We start from the raw sequence: 14,910 nt of genomic DNA, 5'->3' as shown, positions 1-14,910 counted from the left end.
TCACCACGGCTGTCCACATGTCCTTTAACAGTGCTACACAGCATGTTCTCGTACACGGGTGCAAGCAAGACCTTGTTGTAATTTTTTATTTTGAAATCCCTTACCTGTCAGTCTTAGTTAAGAACTGGATTTCATTCCCTGGAGCTCTGTGATTAGCTGTCAGTGCACAGGACCAAAGCGTGTTATTTAAATAGGTAGGAGGTAGGTAGAAAGCACCCGCTCTCTGGTGGTTCATCAGTGAGGTCATGCATTTGCCGACCTGCCAGAAACTAAAGGAAAGTTATCAAGCTCACTGTGAAACCAGAGTTTAGAGAGGTCCAGTTTTATCAGAAAACTTGATGGGTTTCTGTGCTGGCTTTCTACATGTGAGTGTCCGGGGCCATAGTTTGGTGTAGTGCTTCAAGAAAACCCTTTATTTGAGAAGTTCATAATATGTGAAATAGGAAAAGCAAACAGGATTTCCCATAATGCCGCACGTTGGCATTGTGACGCTTTCTCCCTTACACATGAGTGACTTGTCGGTCCTGAGTTGTGGAATTTTTAACTTTTTCTTTATTTATTGGCATTCTTCAATAGATAGAATTTATTTTAGGCTGCTTCAATACGAAGTGTTTCACCTATTCAATATTTCATCTCAGTAAGAGTTTAGTGATTTTTGCCTATTTAAAACATTATAGGATAATTATTATGTAACTTTAAATTGTGACGCTGCAGCTTCTGAGGGGTGTGAGCAGGGAGGATGCAGGAGCCAGCCCGGGTCTCCACCTCTGGGTGCAGTTTTGCCCCATAGCTGACCTCTGCTGGACCAGGGCCGTTGACATCCAGTTAGGACCACTGGTGTGTTCTTCTTTACGATTTGGTGAGTGGCTCCTGCTGCTCTTCCTCATCTTTATGCTTGTAAGGTCTTCCAGTGGATGCTATTGGCTTTGGTTTCAGGTGTGATGGAGTTAAGACAAGAGGAATGGAAATCCAGGGAGCTGGAGGAAGGTGCGCGCCCAGTGGGGTAGAAGCTGCCTGCTCCAGGCCCGTGGGGTCTGAGCCTGGTTTTGCTTCCCTTCTCCTCTGTTCCCTTAAGCCAGGCACTGTTCTAGTTGCTGAGCCATGGTTGAGCCCAATGGGCTGGGCAGTTCCTGCCTGCAGTGTTCACCCCCTGGAGCTGAGGCCTGTGAACCGGACTCTGAGGCCCTGGAGGCCAGCGAAGCCAGTGGAGGAACCCGGCTGGTGGCTCGGGCACAGTGGGTGGGAGCCTTCCTGGTGGAGGAGGCCTGGAGACCCGTGCCCAGTGCTGTCCACCAGGGAGGCCCCGCAGCCAGGGAGCTGGGCGGTGGGGCCTGCATCTCAGGGAGCACTCGGGCTGTGCGAAGGATTTAGATTTAATCCCAGGGTGGCTGCGGCCCTAGGAGGCTGCCTGCCTGCTTTGCCCCGCCCTCTTCCTTTTAGAGGGTTTGAACACAGGAAGGGTGTGATCAGTGTGTGTATCTTCAGAAAGCATCAGTCAGCTCCTAGGTTGTCAGGACCTGTGAGTGCCTGGCCGTTAGGAACACTTTCTGTGCATCATTCATTCACTTCTCAGGACAGTCCAGAAGGTGGGGGTTGCTGCCAAATTCCGGCAGGGCACCTCACATGGAGAGGTGGAGCCACTTAGCCAGGGTCACAGTGGGGGCAGGGGGTTGTGCGCTCCCCTCCTCCCTGCAGCGAGCTCTTTCCACCTCCACTCTGTGGCAGGAGGTCCTGCCAGTCAGTGAGAGGCCCCCAAAACCAGGTGATCATGCTGGTGACCACGCAGGGCCCTGGCCGGGCAGAGGTGTGAGATTGGGTTACTCACTGTGTGCCAGCACACGCACGATGCCAGCATTTGTAGGCTGCACAGGTATTTTTTTGTCTACTGACAAAAGGAAAATGTTGCCAGTGAGAGGGTCATACTGTGCTTCCGCGTCACTCTCAGCAGCATTCGTTTGTCCTCTTGAAAGGAGCTTGGACTGTGAGCTCAGACTTTACGATCACATCATTCTTGCATTTCCCTGAGACAGGTGAATTGGAATTAGATGGAGTCACTGTGACTTCCATCACCTTGGGTATCTGATTCTTCCCTGTCAGCTTTTGCCTGGAGTCGATGCTGTGCTGGTGCTGGGGTGGGGTTGGGGTGGGGACAGGTGCCTGGAGCTGGCCTCAGGGGTCTCCCACAGGCCTGAGTTTGGGCACAGGGTGCAGTCCCTGCTGACTGGGCATGTGGTCTGGGGCCGCCGTGCGGTGGCCACGTGCCTGTGTCTCCCATCCCTAGGTCGGGCAGAGGATGGCAACTTGTGTCTCGCAGCGGAGTGGAGTCGATAAACTGAGCTAAGGCAGGTGCCTAAAATAGTACCTGACTACCAGGGTTTCAGGAGTTTGCTGCACTTATTTTTATGATTAGTCATCTGAGTGGAGAGGTTTGGACATAGGTGGAGATTCAAGGTCAGGTTCGGGAAGACGCCGGGCCAGATAGAGAAATCTGGAGTCTGGTGTCTGGCTGGGGTCTGAGGCCACAGGCTGATCAGAGGACAGATGGTGAGGACTGGAAGAGCACAGGAGGACCTTGGCGAGGGGTGTGCGGTCCACGGGGCCTGCCAGAGGAGGAGGAGAGTGGGAGGGCCAGCCGGGAATCCCGGATGTGGAGGGAAGGTCTGAGAGTCTCTCCTGGGGTCTGGGCTCCTCCGGGTCAGGTGGGTCTTCGGGTCTCAGCTGGGGAGAGGCAGGCCAGCGGAGTGAGTGCTGTGGGAGGGAGCAGCCAGGGAGGCGAGGCTGGGCGTGTGGCTGGGCTTGTGCCGCCTGTTCCTGAGCAGACCGGAATGGCTGTGGGAAGGCCAGGAAGGTGAGGGAAGGGAGGGAAGGAGCCTTGGAGTGGAGGTGTTCAGCTGGGGGCCTGGGTGTGGAGACCCCAAGAGCATTCTGAAAGCGTCTTTTAAAGGGGGGCAGAAAACAGTGTGGCTCAGCGCTTGGCCCAGGAGGCTGGGAAGCATGCCTTGGGGTTAGGATGCAGCGTCTCACCAGCTGAAATGCTGGGAATGCTTCTTGTTAATTTCTCTCATTTCCAAAGGCGTCCTGAGCATGAGGAGAGGTTGGCACCCTCATCTACCCAGCCCATTTCTGCTTAGTGGCTGGAGACAGGTGTGGTACAGGCCCAGAGGGAGAGGCCAGTTTGCTGTGAAGATGCCCTTGCCCCTGCTGGAGGAGGCAAGCATGGTGGCCGTGGCCTGCAGATCGTTCAGTTCGTGCTCCGCACAGCCTTTGGACGGTGGCCTCTCCTACCCGCGTGAGTCTGGGTTTGGGTGGTTTGTGGCTGTTTGATGTTTTGGACCTGGAGTGTTGAGGTGCCCAGTTCTTCCCTGACCTCTGCCCAGGCGCTGTGGGGACCCTGCTGTGAGTGTGCCCTGTGGGAGAACCAGGGACGGGACAGGGAGGAAGCCAGACCCTGCACCGGGACAGCGCCGGCGGCAGTGTTGCTGAGGGGATGCAGCCAGGGGTGGCCCTGCCAAGGTGTCCGCAGCCCGGTGCGCCCCCGGGAGAGAGCCTGCGGGAACCGGGTGAGGTGGGAGGGGCACATGGCGTGGCGGTGCAGGCGCCTTATGTGGGGATGGAGGCGGGTGGCTGGAATGGCCCTGCTGGCCTTGTGTACTGAAGGGCCGAGTTCCGAGACGGGGGAGTGCGCACGCTTGGGGTGGTTTGGCTGCTGGGGAGGTACGGGGAAGTGAGAGCGGCAGAGGAAGCGCCGGCACCTGTTCAAGCTCAGCTCCACCACTTCCAGGGCCCCAGAGGTGCTGTCCCTGCCAACAAGCAGCTCTGGAATGGCCACCAGCTTGGCGTCCCCCGAGCCAGCTCCGTTCTGATGCCGTGGTCCCACAGGCTGAGGCTCTGTTCCCGAGACACCTCCGCTTCAGACCCAGTTGCAAGTTTGGGGTGCCCACCGCCCCAGGGAGACACTTCCTGTGTTTGCTGACTTACAGCAGAGGGTACTTAAAGGATTCGCGTGAGTGGCCGGTGAAGGATGCGCGGGGTGCAGTGTGGAGCCCCCAAGTACTCAGCGTCCAGCTTTCCAGCCCTGTCCCGAGGGCTCTGGGAGACTTCCTTTCTGGCGTGGTTGTTCGCAGGCCTGGTGGGGACCCTGCAGGCCCTTCCTCTCAGAGCCTCTTGGCTGCTCGGGGTGGCTGGCACTTCTCCTGCCTGAAACAGGGTCTCGCCTGCTCTCAGACCTGAGGGCAGAGGAAGGTAGGGAGGCCTGAGACTCCACTGCCTTGGGCAAGAGAAGCTATGGCTCGCTTCAGGGAGGGACTGACAGCAACCGGAAGGTAGACAGAAGCCTGCACGTGTGCATGAGCTACGTCGTCCTGTTGCAGGGGGCAGGCGGGCCGTGGCCCCTGGTTGCTGATGGCTGATGCAGAGGACAGGGGTCAGGGTGCAGTCTCTGGCATGGACATCATCCGTGCGGGTCACGCACTGGGGCCTGACCTACAGGATAGCTGCTACTCTGGAGCCTGTGGCAGTGTGAACATGGTGGTCCTCGTGTGGAAGCTCCCACTGGCGGGATGGGCGCTCCTGGGGTCCTCGACTCGGCTCAGTTCTGACCACCTGGGTGGAAGCTCGAGGGTCCTTTGCAGAGTGGACAGTGACACCGAGAGGCTCAGTGAGGCCCCAGACAGCTGGACGGCGTGTGGCTCGCGGTCATCCGGCCCCTCTGGCGGTCAGGCTCGGTTAGTGATGTAGTCATGTTCGATCCTCAGGCCGGTCTGAGGAGCCACCGCTGTGGCCTCAGCCCTGGTCCTGTCACAATGGGAAGCCCCTCTTGGGGCTGCGTCTCCTTTCTTCCACGCTAGGTCCTGCAGTCCACCCACAGCAGCCTTCCTGTGTCCATCATATCCCTGTGCTGCCCTCCGTCTGCCGTCAGTGCCTGCCTCAGTCTTGCCTGTCCTGTCCCCTGCGGCCCACACCCGTCTTGGGCCTTAGTGCCCAGTCCCAGGCACAGGGTCAGCCCCTCACTCTGCACACCCTTCCTGCCTCCTGCCCGCCGGTTCGGTGAGCTCTGTCCCCCACGCTCCTTCCCAGGCCCTGCCCAGCAGAAGCGGAAGCCTCTGGAGGGCAGGGTTGCTCCGGATCCACGCTGGTGCTTCCGAGCTGCCCAGGGAGGGCAGGTTCCTGTACACACTCGCCGAGAGGGGGAGGACTGCTCACTCCGTAGGTGGAGCGTGTAGGACCTGCGTGCACACGGACGTGTGCTGTTCTCCCTGCCATGCTGCCCCCCACTTCCCACCGTTCACGGTGAATCAGTCATATATTTATGCCCCATATGTCTGTGTTGTCTCCAGACTTCCTTGCTTTTCTTTGTAGAACAGAAACATTTACAAAACGTTTTAAATTGTTATAAAACCACGAGGTGCAATATAGTAAATTAATCTCTTAAAACAGGGAGTTTCCATCCTTCCCAAAACCACTCTGTCCTGCGGCAGACATCTTGCCCCTGTGGGATGGGGTGGTTGACACACGTTCCCCTCCCTGCACAAGTGGAAGTCAGGAGGTAAGAGTTGTGGCTGCCTGCTGACAAAGACGAGGGCGCTTGGAATAATTCTGGGAGGTTTCAGAAAAAAGCAGCCAAACAGAGTGAAAAAGATACTTGATTCAACTGTGGAGGCTTCAAGGCATTAAAACTCGGAGGCAGCGCGGCTCATCAGTTGTTTGGGAGAGGAGCAGAGAGGTGCGCTCCGAAGTCTGGTCAAAGGGTAGGGCCACTCTGCTCTGGAGGACGCAGCTTCCTTGGGCAAAGCGCTGGGTCCCGAGGCTCATGCCGTCCCGGGCAGCCATGTGATGGTTTGTTCTGGGCATTGCCCGGGTGGCCACGCGGTTGCAGCAGGTGCTGGCTGTGGAGCCCAAGTGGTGGTCCTGAGTGCAGCAGTGGCCACACCGTCGTGTCCGTGTCCATGTCTTGTCACCTCCCCCAGCCCAGGGACTGCTAGGAGAGGCGGGAGGAGGGAGGAGGTCTTAGGAGTCACCAGAGGCGGGGTGGAGTTAGGGATTCTGATCCACAAGGAAATCTGGACCCTGGGGCTGGGGCCGGGCCCTTCCTGCCCTTGTTGGTGCCAGAGGACTGGCCTATCTGTCTGCTCTCTGGATTGAATAGTCCAGCAAACCCAGGATTGATTCATAACTGAAGGTGATGGGCTGATCCTCCCAGTTAGCATTGCAAAGTTAGAAGCAGAGACAGTTGCTTTCCTTGGCTTTCATCAGCGACAGCCCACCTGCTTGGGGCGAGCTGGCTTCCCCAAGAAGAGGGTTTATCTGAGGGTGTCCAGGGCTTCCCACCTGGCTGCCCAGCGCCCCGTGCCCCAACTGGGGACCACTGCTGCAGGGCCCCCAAGGCTGGTGGCCTGGACACCTTGCCTTTTCTGGAGTGGATTCCAGCAGCGTGGGATTCCTCGGATCCCTCTCTCTTAAGGTTGTTTTGTGGGTGTCAGATCGGCATGGAGCCTGGCAGCAGGAGAGTGAAGATGGAGGTCTCGCTTCTGCCCAAGGAGCTGACTCGTGTCTCTGGGGAGTCTCCAAATAGGAAAGGGGTTCCAGAGATGTGGGGCCCCAGACGTGACCCCGATCCTGCATGAAGGGTGCCGGAGTCTTAGTCTCGGTCTCCGTGTGGTGCTTGGCTTGGCCTGAGGCCGGTCGGGAGGCGGCGTGCTTGGGCTGCTAGTGAGGCAGTGGCTTCCTGCTGGTGTCCTGCCATTCAGACAGAGTGAGGCACTCGTGGGCTGCGTCTTGTCAGTCTCGGTGACCTCTCAGGGTGGATGTCTCCCTGAAGTGGCTCCAGAAGAGCTGTTTTCTGGACCCGACCAGTCATCTTTGCGTCCTTGCGTCAGGGCCACAGTTTGCTTTGGTGTTCTTCTGTGGAATACTTGAGGGGATTCACTTTTCTTTCATAATAAATTGAGAATTTATTTTCATTAGAACCCTATTGAAACTTTTCCCGAGCCCCACAGAATAATTTCTTTTTTGTTCACATTTCCAGTTCCAAGGAAGTACAGTAGTGGCAAAGCAGTGAGCCAGGCAGCGTTCGCAGCATGTCCGAGGTAGTTTGAGGGCTGAGGTGTGGGGTTGAACCCCAGTGCCTGAGAGTTGAGACCACCAGGTCTCCCAGAGTCCAACCTAGATTTTACTGCCGATGAAACCCCATGAGAAAGCCGCACTTGCATGATGTCTCAGCTGGTGTTGGACGTCTCAGCTGGTGTTGGACGTGCTCCCCGGAAGCCTCCCGTCTGGAGTCTGCCCGTGGCCCCTGGGCCCTCTGCCTCTCACCTGGACACAGACATCGCCTTCCACTTGTGGATTTTCCCTGCGCATTCCCTGTGCTGCTTGTGTGTGATGCAAATGAATGAGTGACGAGTCTGCTCATCCCAGGGGAAGTGTCCACCCTTTAGTCTCATTCTGTGCACCAGTGGTGTGGCCTGGAGGAGACGTGAGGTGAGCTTCAGGGCTCCATCCCAGGAGCCTGGCTTAGTGAAGGGCAGGCTTTCCCTTTCCTTGTCAGTGCCTCTGAGCCAAGTCGAGGCCTTTGAAAGGCACAGGGATCCCCAGGGCCCACCGGCTGTTCATGAAGCAGGCCTGGCAGTGCTGAGCAGACAGAGGTCCCTGCCGCCTCCTGCACCATCTGAGAGTTGATGCAGGTGCGTTCTGGTCTCACTGATTGCTGAAGGAACCCTGCAGAGTGCAGCAGGACCAGGTGGTGTTTGCAGGGCCACTTTTCAGTGCTCGGAGAAGACAGGGCTGGATGTGCAGGGTGTACGGGGCCTCGGGAGGTGTTGCCATAAGGTCCCTCCCCTTCCATGGGGCTCGGCTCGGTGATCTCATGTATCTGGTTTTGGTCCTGTCACCACTATCCATTTTCAGCACTTTTCTGTCACCTGTATGCTCCCTGTGCCCATTGGCAGTTGAGTCCCACCCTATCTGGTGGTAGGCAGTCTGCCCTCCCCTGCAGGCCCTTTCCTGACCCCTGTTGAAAGGGACACATGCCCCTGGCAGCCCTGTATTCTGGTTCTTCCGTACTGTGCTTTTGAGGTGCAGCTGTATTTCAGGTCACAGTTACGTGTCTCTTCTGTCTCTCAGTGTGTGCTGAGCCCATGCCAGAGATAGACTTGGGGCTCCGCACTCCCGGTTACCAGTGGTGCTACTCCAAACATTACAAAGTATCTTTATGTGGGCATGAACGTCAGTCATGTTCCTTGTTGCTGGGACAAAATACCCACCACCCATAGTTTAAGAAAGGAGAGGTTCATTTGGACTCACGTTTCAGTCTGTAGTTGGCTGGCTCCGAGGTAGGATGGCATGGAGGAAGACATGGCAGAGGAGGGCTGCTCACAGCAGGGTGGACAGGAAGCAGAGGGCGGGGTGGAGCTGGGAGGGATGGACCCTTGTAGGCCTGGCCCCGGCTCCCAAGAGCAAGTCAGCCATGAGCCCCACGATCTGGCCACTTCAGAGCCCCATCTATGAGTGCCTGAGGCCTTGGGAGACAATTGGATATAACCAGGCGAGTGTTTTCATTCCTCTCAGCTAGACTCATGGGTGTAGGCTTTGAGATGGGGTTTAAGAGGAAAGCGTCTCTTTGAGGTTGATGATGCCAGCAAGGACTGTTTGTTTGGTTCTGAAGGGCTCCTGCTGAGGTCTGCAGAGCTTCCTGTCTGGGTGTGAGCCGTGTTGGCCACAATGCTGGGCAGAAGGTACCCTGTGTCTGATGCACACTGTCAGGCTCTCCCCAGAGCAGCTTCTTCACAGTATTTTGCTTTTCCCTCATTCATCTGGAGGAAATTGATGCAGTTTGGTCGGGCATGCTGGAAAGCACGCTGAGCCTGCAGAACCACCTTTGCGCTGACCTCTCGGCCTTGCAGTTCCACTCTCCCAGGATCTGTGGTGAAGTCGCACCTCCAACGAGGTGAGGCCAGGTGTGGTGCGTGTGGCATAACCAGATGTCAGACGTGGTGTGGGTGTGGACCCCGCAGTGAGGACTCCCTGTGGACGGGCGTGCAGCGATTTCCAGGATGTGCTGGGCACCGGGTGGTCCTGGAGCATGCCTGGTATGTTGCCTTTGTGGAAGGCGTGCACTCCATGTGCACACTTGTGCAAGGAGAGGTGGGTGGAGTAGTGTGGTCACTGCAGGGCACAGAGGGCCAAGGCCGGGTGGCAGGGCGGGGTGCTGCACTTTGCCGAGGGCACTGTTAGTACTGCCTGCCTGCTGGGCCCACCGACACTTCCCAGACGCAAGGAAACTCGGACTTCAGCTGAGATGCGAGGCGACAGCAGGACAAACAGAAATGCACTTCGCTCTACAGGACAGAGGCGTAGCAGCCACCACAGAGTGTCCAGATGAAAGCACGGCTTCCTTGGGCAAGCAGAGCACGCCTAGCTGCTGTGGGTGTGTTCCAGGGGCCGAGGCTTAGCCCTGGGAAGCTGCACTGAGCATCCGTGGTTGTGCACAGTGCAGGGCTGCAGCGGAAAGCGAGAGCCAGGCCTTGCCCAGCCGAGGGGAAGTTGCTGCGGACAGGCGGTCAGCCTGCGGTGGTGCGGGGAATGGCGTGTCCTTGTGCCCAAGCATGTGCAGTGGCACAGGAGTGAACACAGGTCTTCGGGGCATCTTGATGCCACCTGCTTTGTCCAGGGGAGGCCTGGAAGCAGTGACCTGGCAGTAGCAGTGAGATGGGTGGGCTGCTTGGGAAGGTGGCAGTGGGCGCCCTCGGGTGCTGGGCCGGAGAAGGAGCACAGGAAGGGTGGGTGTGCAGAGGGAGTGGCCAAGGGCTGTTGCAAGGACGCAGAGGGCAGTGGCAGAGTTGGGGTCTGCACAGAAAGGCAGGACGGGTCCCTTCTCCTGGTTCAGGCAGACAGCTGAGCAGCAAGCAGAGCGGGGAGAAGGGGCTTGCTTCCTGGGGCGACACAGCTCGCTGCCAGCAGACACCTCAGTCCCTGTGTCAGGGCCCCCAGGGAGGTGCTAAGATTATGGGGGAAGGTGGAGGAGAAACAGGACACTCTCTCTGTCTCCGAGTGTCTCTTCCCCGAGTTGTTTACTTATTGAGAAGGGAAAAGCAGTAACTTTAGAGTGGAGGGCAGCCGGTGGTGAGGCTGACCCGCCGCCCGGTGTGTGGCGTGTTCCCTCGGCTCTGTCTCCCTGGGAGGGGAGCAAGGAGCCCCGGACGGGGATAAGGGGAAACTCCCGCACTCAGCGCGGAGGCGTGGTGGGCGGAGGGCAGCAGGGTCCCCTCCTGTGTCCGTGTCCGTGGTCACCCACCACCCCGCCCAGTGCCAGGTCTCCAGCACTGCTCTTCCCAGCCTCCCAGAATAGAAAGTGAGGAAAGCGTGGCTCTGGGCACAGAGAGACTCTGAGCAGAGGTGGCCGGTGGGCAGGGCGTGGCCTCAGCATCCACTTGCTGGAGGAGGGTTCAGGTCGCTGTTGGTAGAGCCCTCCCTAGGCTCCCTGGAGACCTGGTGTCTCTGTGGTCCGAACAGGGTGCCTCCCTCAGGGCTTGGGGGTGGGCACACGGGTCCCTGGCTGACCGGAGCACCTGGGAGCACCTGGTCACCATCCAGCCCCTGCCTCCATGCGGCATAGGTGTGTCCCGGCTGCTTCCCCAGCTCAGTCCCTTGGTCTTTGGGTTTAGCTTCTTTCTTTGTTTTCCTCCCTCCCTCCCTTCCTTCCTTCCTTTCTTTCTTTTTGTTTGCAAAGAGAAGTTTAAAATTCTTTTTTGTTTTGGTACCGAGGATTGAACTCAGGACTTTGCGCTTGTGCGGCAGGCGCCGGAACCACTGAACTAAGTCTCCAGAGAAGTTTAAAATCCGTACATAGCCCGGTAGCTCAGTCCTTTCCTTTGTCTTGAGTTTTGCGTCCTGGCTGAGAACGCCCCCTCTGCCCCTGCCCGTGGTCCTTGTCTTCCTGAGATTCTGGGGGAGTTGGAGTTGACTGACTGGGCTGTGGAATCGGCTCTGTGCAGTCTAAGGTGCGTGCTGCTTCCGCACCCTGACAGCCCCCTGCGTCCTCTGCCCGCGTTGCCTTTTCGGGGGCTGCTGGTCTCTGTGGGGCTCCTGTCCAAGCTCGTCTTTGGCCCTGGGGCCCTGAGTGGGGCTGCCGCTGTGAGCACAGTGCCTTTCTTTCTAACCTGGCTGCTCCACCCTTGCCAACACCTGGGAACACCACTTTGGGACAGGCACAGTGAAGAGTGGGTCCCCTCGCCCCCGCTGCAGGCCGTGCCCTCCCATGCACTCTGCGCCGTGGCATCACTGGACTTGTCCTGAACTTGCTCCTCATCTGGTGTGGCGAGTGGCCTCCTCTTCCTGGCTTGTTGTGGACTTTTGAAAAATTGCCTTTGCCATGAACAGCGTAGAATTTCCTGCATCTCCTGGGGGCAAGCATGGTCCCCGCTTCTGTGTGTTAACGCAGTAAATTTCAGGATGGGTTTCTTGGTGTTAAACGCCCTTGCATTCTAAGGAAAACCATGTTTTTAACACCGCAACCTACACTTGCTGCTTATTTTAATACTTTTTCAAAATAAGCCTGTCCCTGTTCCCAGCCCCCAGCGATGTCCTTTTTTGAGATATGGTTTATGGATTGCAAGATAAGACGTGGTGGTGTAAACGTTTGACAGCTGGCTTTTGGGGGGAGGTGAGAAAAGCCCTCATCTGTAGCACTGCCAATTCCTGGGGTATAAATATTCTCATATTCTGTTTCAAGCTCCCAGGGTGCGATCAGCTGGCTGACAGGACCCTTGAAAGAGTGGTGTTTCTCCGGTGAGCAGGTAGGCCTGGCGCCAGTCCAATGGCTTCCATCTGCTCTCCTGTGACCTCACCAGGGTCCTCACCTCTCCCGGTGCCCGGCGCTGACCTCCGCCACCATGGCATCCTCACTTTTGGCTTGCACACCTCACGCATTTGTTTCCAGTCATTCTTCTCTCTACGCTGTGCTTGCAGGCCTGAGAGCTGCCGTGCCCTCCTGGTGTGGATGCGGGAAAGCAGGGCGTTTGACAGAGCTTTTACTGGGAGAGGAGTGCATGGCCCGGTCACTGGAACGCAGCTCAGGGTCAGGGTGACGGCTCCTGTTCGCATTAAGTGTGTGTCACATCCATGCAGCTCGTTCCTAGCATAAACTAGGCCGCCTGTCCCCACCGGTTTATACGGTGACCGGTCAGTTTTTTGATGTGCGCCTGCACTCGGATGCCAGAGGTGAGGCCCAGAGCGGCAGCCAGCCCTCCACGTGCCTGTGTCACTGCTCTCTTCTTCCTGACGTGCACAGGCAGGCGTCTCTGTCCCGGTGCCGCCTTGTAGTCCCAGGTCGCCGGTGCCTCCCGCTGCTTCAGTGCTGAGATCTCGGCTTTCGTCCTGGTGGATGTGTGGCCTCCTTACCTAGCCAGACTCTTGTAATGAGAGGTGGAGGAGTGGAGTCTGTTGGCCTTTCCTTTGGGAGAGCTTAGTGTTTGAGGCTGTGGCAGCACAGGAATCGGAGGAGTTTGGGGAAATGGCGCTTTCTGCAATCACTGCTGCCTGAGGAGCAGAGGGCCTGGTCTCCAGGGCGGGGAAGGCAGTAGGTGTCCTCGGCTTCCCAGGGGCCCTTGTTGTCCTGCAGGGTGGTGGCCCTGAGGGTCCTGGTCGCTGGCCTCCTGTGGGTGCCGTGGCACCGGTGGGGTGGAGCCGGCCTCAGGGTGGGTGCGGCTGGGGCCTGGATGCAGGCCAGCCAGCCGAGGCCCATCTGCTCCTCTGTCCCACACTGCCCTGGATTGCTGCTGTTTTAATCCTTTGCAAAATTAAGTTGTCTCTAATTTAAACATCAGTGCTTTATTTTAATAAGAGAAAACGACTCCACTTTATGTACTCGGAGCAGCTTACGAGGCCCGAGAGATCAATTCTGTCTTCCTGAATGTCCAGGAGGAGGATGTGGAGGAATCGGCCGGGGCTTCCTGGGTCTGAGGGGGACCCTGTGCTGAGACCACGCAGCTGCGTGTTCTGTGGCTTCCTGGTCCTCGTGACAGTGCCCTGAGCTGGCAGGTGGTGGCCTCTCTCCCCTCTTTCTCTTCACCCCACCAAACATGGGAGTAAGTGTTTCCTGGTTTTTGTGCAACTCTGCCTGGGACTTTAACCTGCTCAAGTAACACCTGGGAGGAGCACGTCCTCATCTGAGGGCTGAATTCTCCTAGTTTACCTGTGGGTCTTGGGATTCCCGAGCCCTCTCCGAGTGGTTTCCCTGAAGCGCTGTGCCTGTTGGAGGTACAGATGGCTGCTGGTCTGTAAGAAGTGGCCACCTGACGACCCGCACCGGCAGTGGACACAGGAACGCAGCTTCGCGCACACCGCAGTGGTGCACAGAGTTAGGGAGTACCCCGAATACAGAGTTAGTACGCACAGCCGCCGAGGTGCACGGAATCCGTGAGACTGTTCGTGGCAGAAATCCTTTGCCCGCATAGAGACCCTGGAGATTGTTTCAGTGACGCCTGCAGAGCCACTCATGGACCTCACACATTAGGATGGAGCTCAGGTATGGCCTGGAGAAGACAGCCAGCATCACCCGACCTGAAGTGCAGGAGTCCTGGTCCTGCCTCTGCTTCCGAGCTCTGTGAGCTGCTCCAGGACACCCCCCCCCCCAGCTTACACAATAGGAACAATGGAAACCCGGAAGCCAAGCCTCTAAAATAAGCGCTCCAGCACGGCTCCGGCTGGAGGAAGGAAGCAGCCCAGCCACCCCCAGCCCTCCACGCCGGTCCCCGGGTGCTCAGTTGGAGCCTGGGCCCGGCTGGGGCACTGTGCTTCTGGTCCCCGTTCCTCAGCTTCCGGGGTGCCCCAGGCCCCTCAGGTCCCCCAGGCCCCAGTGCCCCAAGGGCTTCACCTTGTGAGCTCCCCATGCAGGCCCCAGGCCTTCTCCTCTTTCCCTGCCTTCCAGCCCCGCCCTCGTGGCTGCTGCCTTGCGTCCCTCGCCAAGGACTCCTCCTGTCAGCTGTGACTCACCTCCTGGTGGGTGAGCCTATACTCCTTCAAGGCTTTGCTAATTCATAGCGTTTTAAGAGGTAATTTTTTGATTCTAATGTTTTCTTTCTTAAATGGTTTTCTGGTTATTTTGTGTTGAAAGTGAAGTTCTTATGAGAAATAAAATATGTCAAATTATTTGTTCAGAAATATGCAAAAACCAGGTTTTGCAGCCCAATGCAGTAGATTTACAACATTTGCCCGTGTCTGGGCCTGGCTGAGGACCCGCCTTCCTGGGTCCGGCTGGGTGCCTGTCAGCATCTGTCCCTGACCTTTATGGGCTTCCTGAGTGTCCTGCGCTCATTCTGGACCCAGAGTGGAGTGCTGCCTCATGGCACGTGTGTGTGTGTGTGTGTGTGTGCATGTGTGCCTGTGTACATGTGCGTGTGCCTGTGCCTGTGCCTGCCTTGCCCTGGGCCGTGCCACACCACCTCCCTGCGCCCTGCAGCAGCCCTGGTGGCTCTGAGCTCACAGGGCCGTTCCCTCCCTCCCGCCTTCCTGCCCTAGGGTGGGGTAGGTTGGGGACAGTGAGATGGGCCTCTCTCATGGCGCGTCTGGTGACATTGCCGGGTGTCCTGTAGTCACACCAGCAGGGCCTGCCCTGCACTGTGCTGACCTCCATGGTGTCCTCCTCCTCAGCCCCTCTGCTCAGATCCTGGCCTCCCGTCCCTCTGAAAGGCTCTTCATCCCCGATGACCTGTTCCCCATCAAGGTCAGGGCCAGCATCCTGTGTCTGTCCTGTGTCTCGGCAGGATTGGTGGCCTCTGTCCCCTCCCACCCCAAGGAGGGAGGACAATCCTCAGGACGTGGCCCCATCCACAGTACCCTTCACCATGGTGAGAGTCAGGATCTCCTTGCAAGGTTGGGGGGGGCACGGAACCCACATCTGTGTCCCTGAGTGGTAGG

General features: G+C 57.7%; 1 protein-coding gene across 5 annotated transcripts in view; it reads left to right on the top strand.

Moving 5' to 3' along the window:
* Adarb1 (adenosine deaminase RNA specific B1) overlaps positions 1–14,910 on the top strand; it is an 85,700-nt gene that overhangs the window by 1,955 nt on the left and 68,835 nt on the right. Inside the window, exon 1 of one of the 5 annotated variants that reach the window (XR_015451185.1) lies at positions 2,145–3,289. The exons of 3 other annotated variants lie outside the window; for them this stretch is intronic. Coding sequence is in view for 1 of the 2 variants with exons in the window: in XM_087210895.1 (XP_087067021.1) it covers positions 3,085–3,289 (205 nt within the window). In the remaining variant the exon portion in view is untranslated. Of the gene's footprint in view, positions 1–2,144; positions 3,290–14,910 lie in introns of those variants that run through there. One more of the 5 variants, XM_087210895.1, reaches the window with a different exon arrangement.

Source organism: Heterocephalus glaber, unplaced genomic scaffold (genome assembly GCF_053883595.1).
Source record: "Heterocephalus glaber isolate CG9 unplaced genomic scaffold, H.glaber_assembly_v1.0 deba00000122, whole genome shotgun sequence".
In the NCBI taxonomy this organism is placed as follows: Eukaryota; Metazoa; Chordata; class Mammalia; order Rodentia; family Bathyergidae; genus Heterocephalus; species Heterocephalus glaber.
This window is presented reverse-complemented; position numbering and strand designations above follow the sequence as displayed.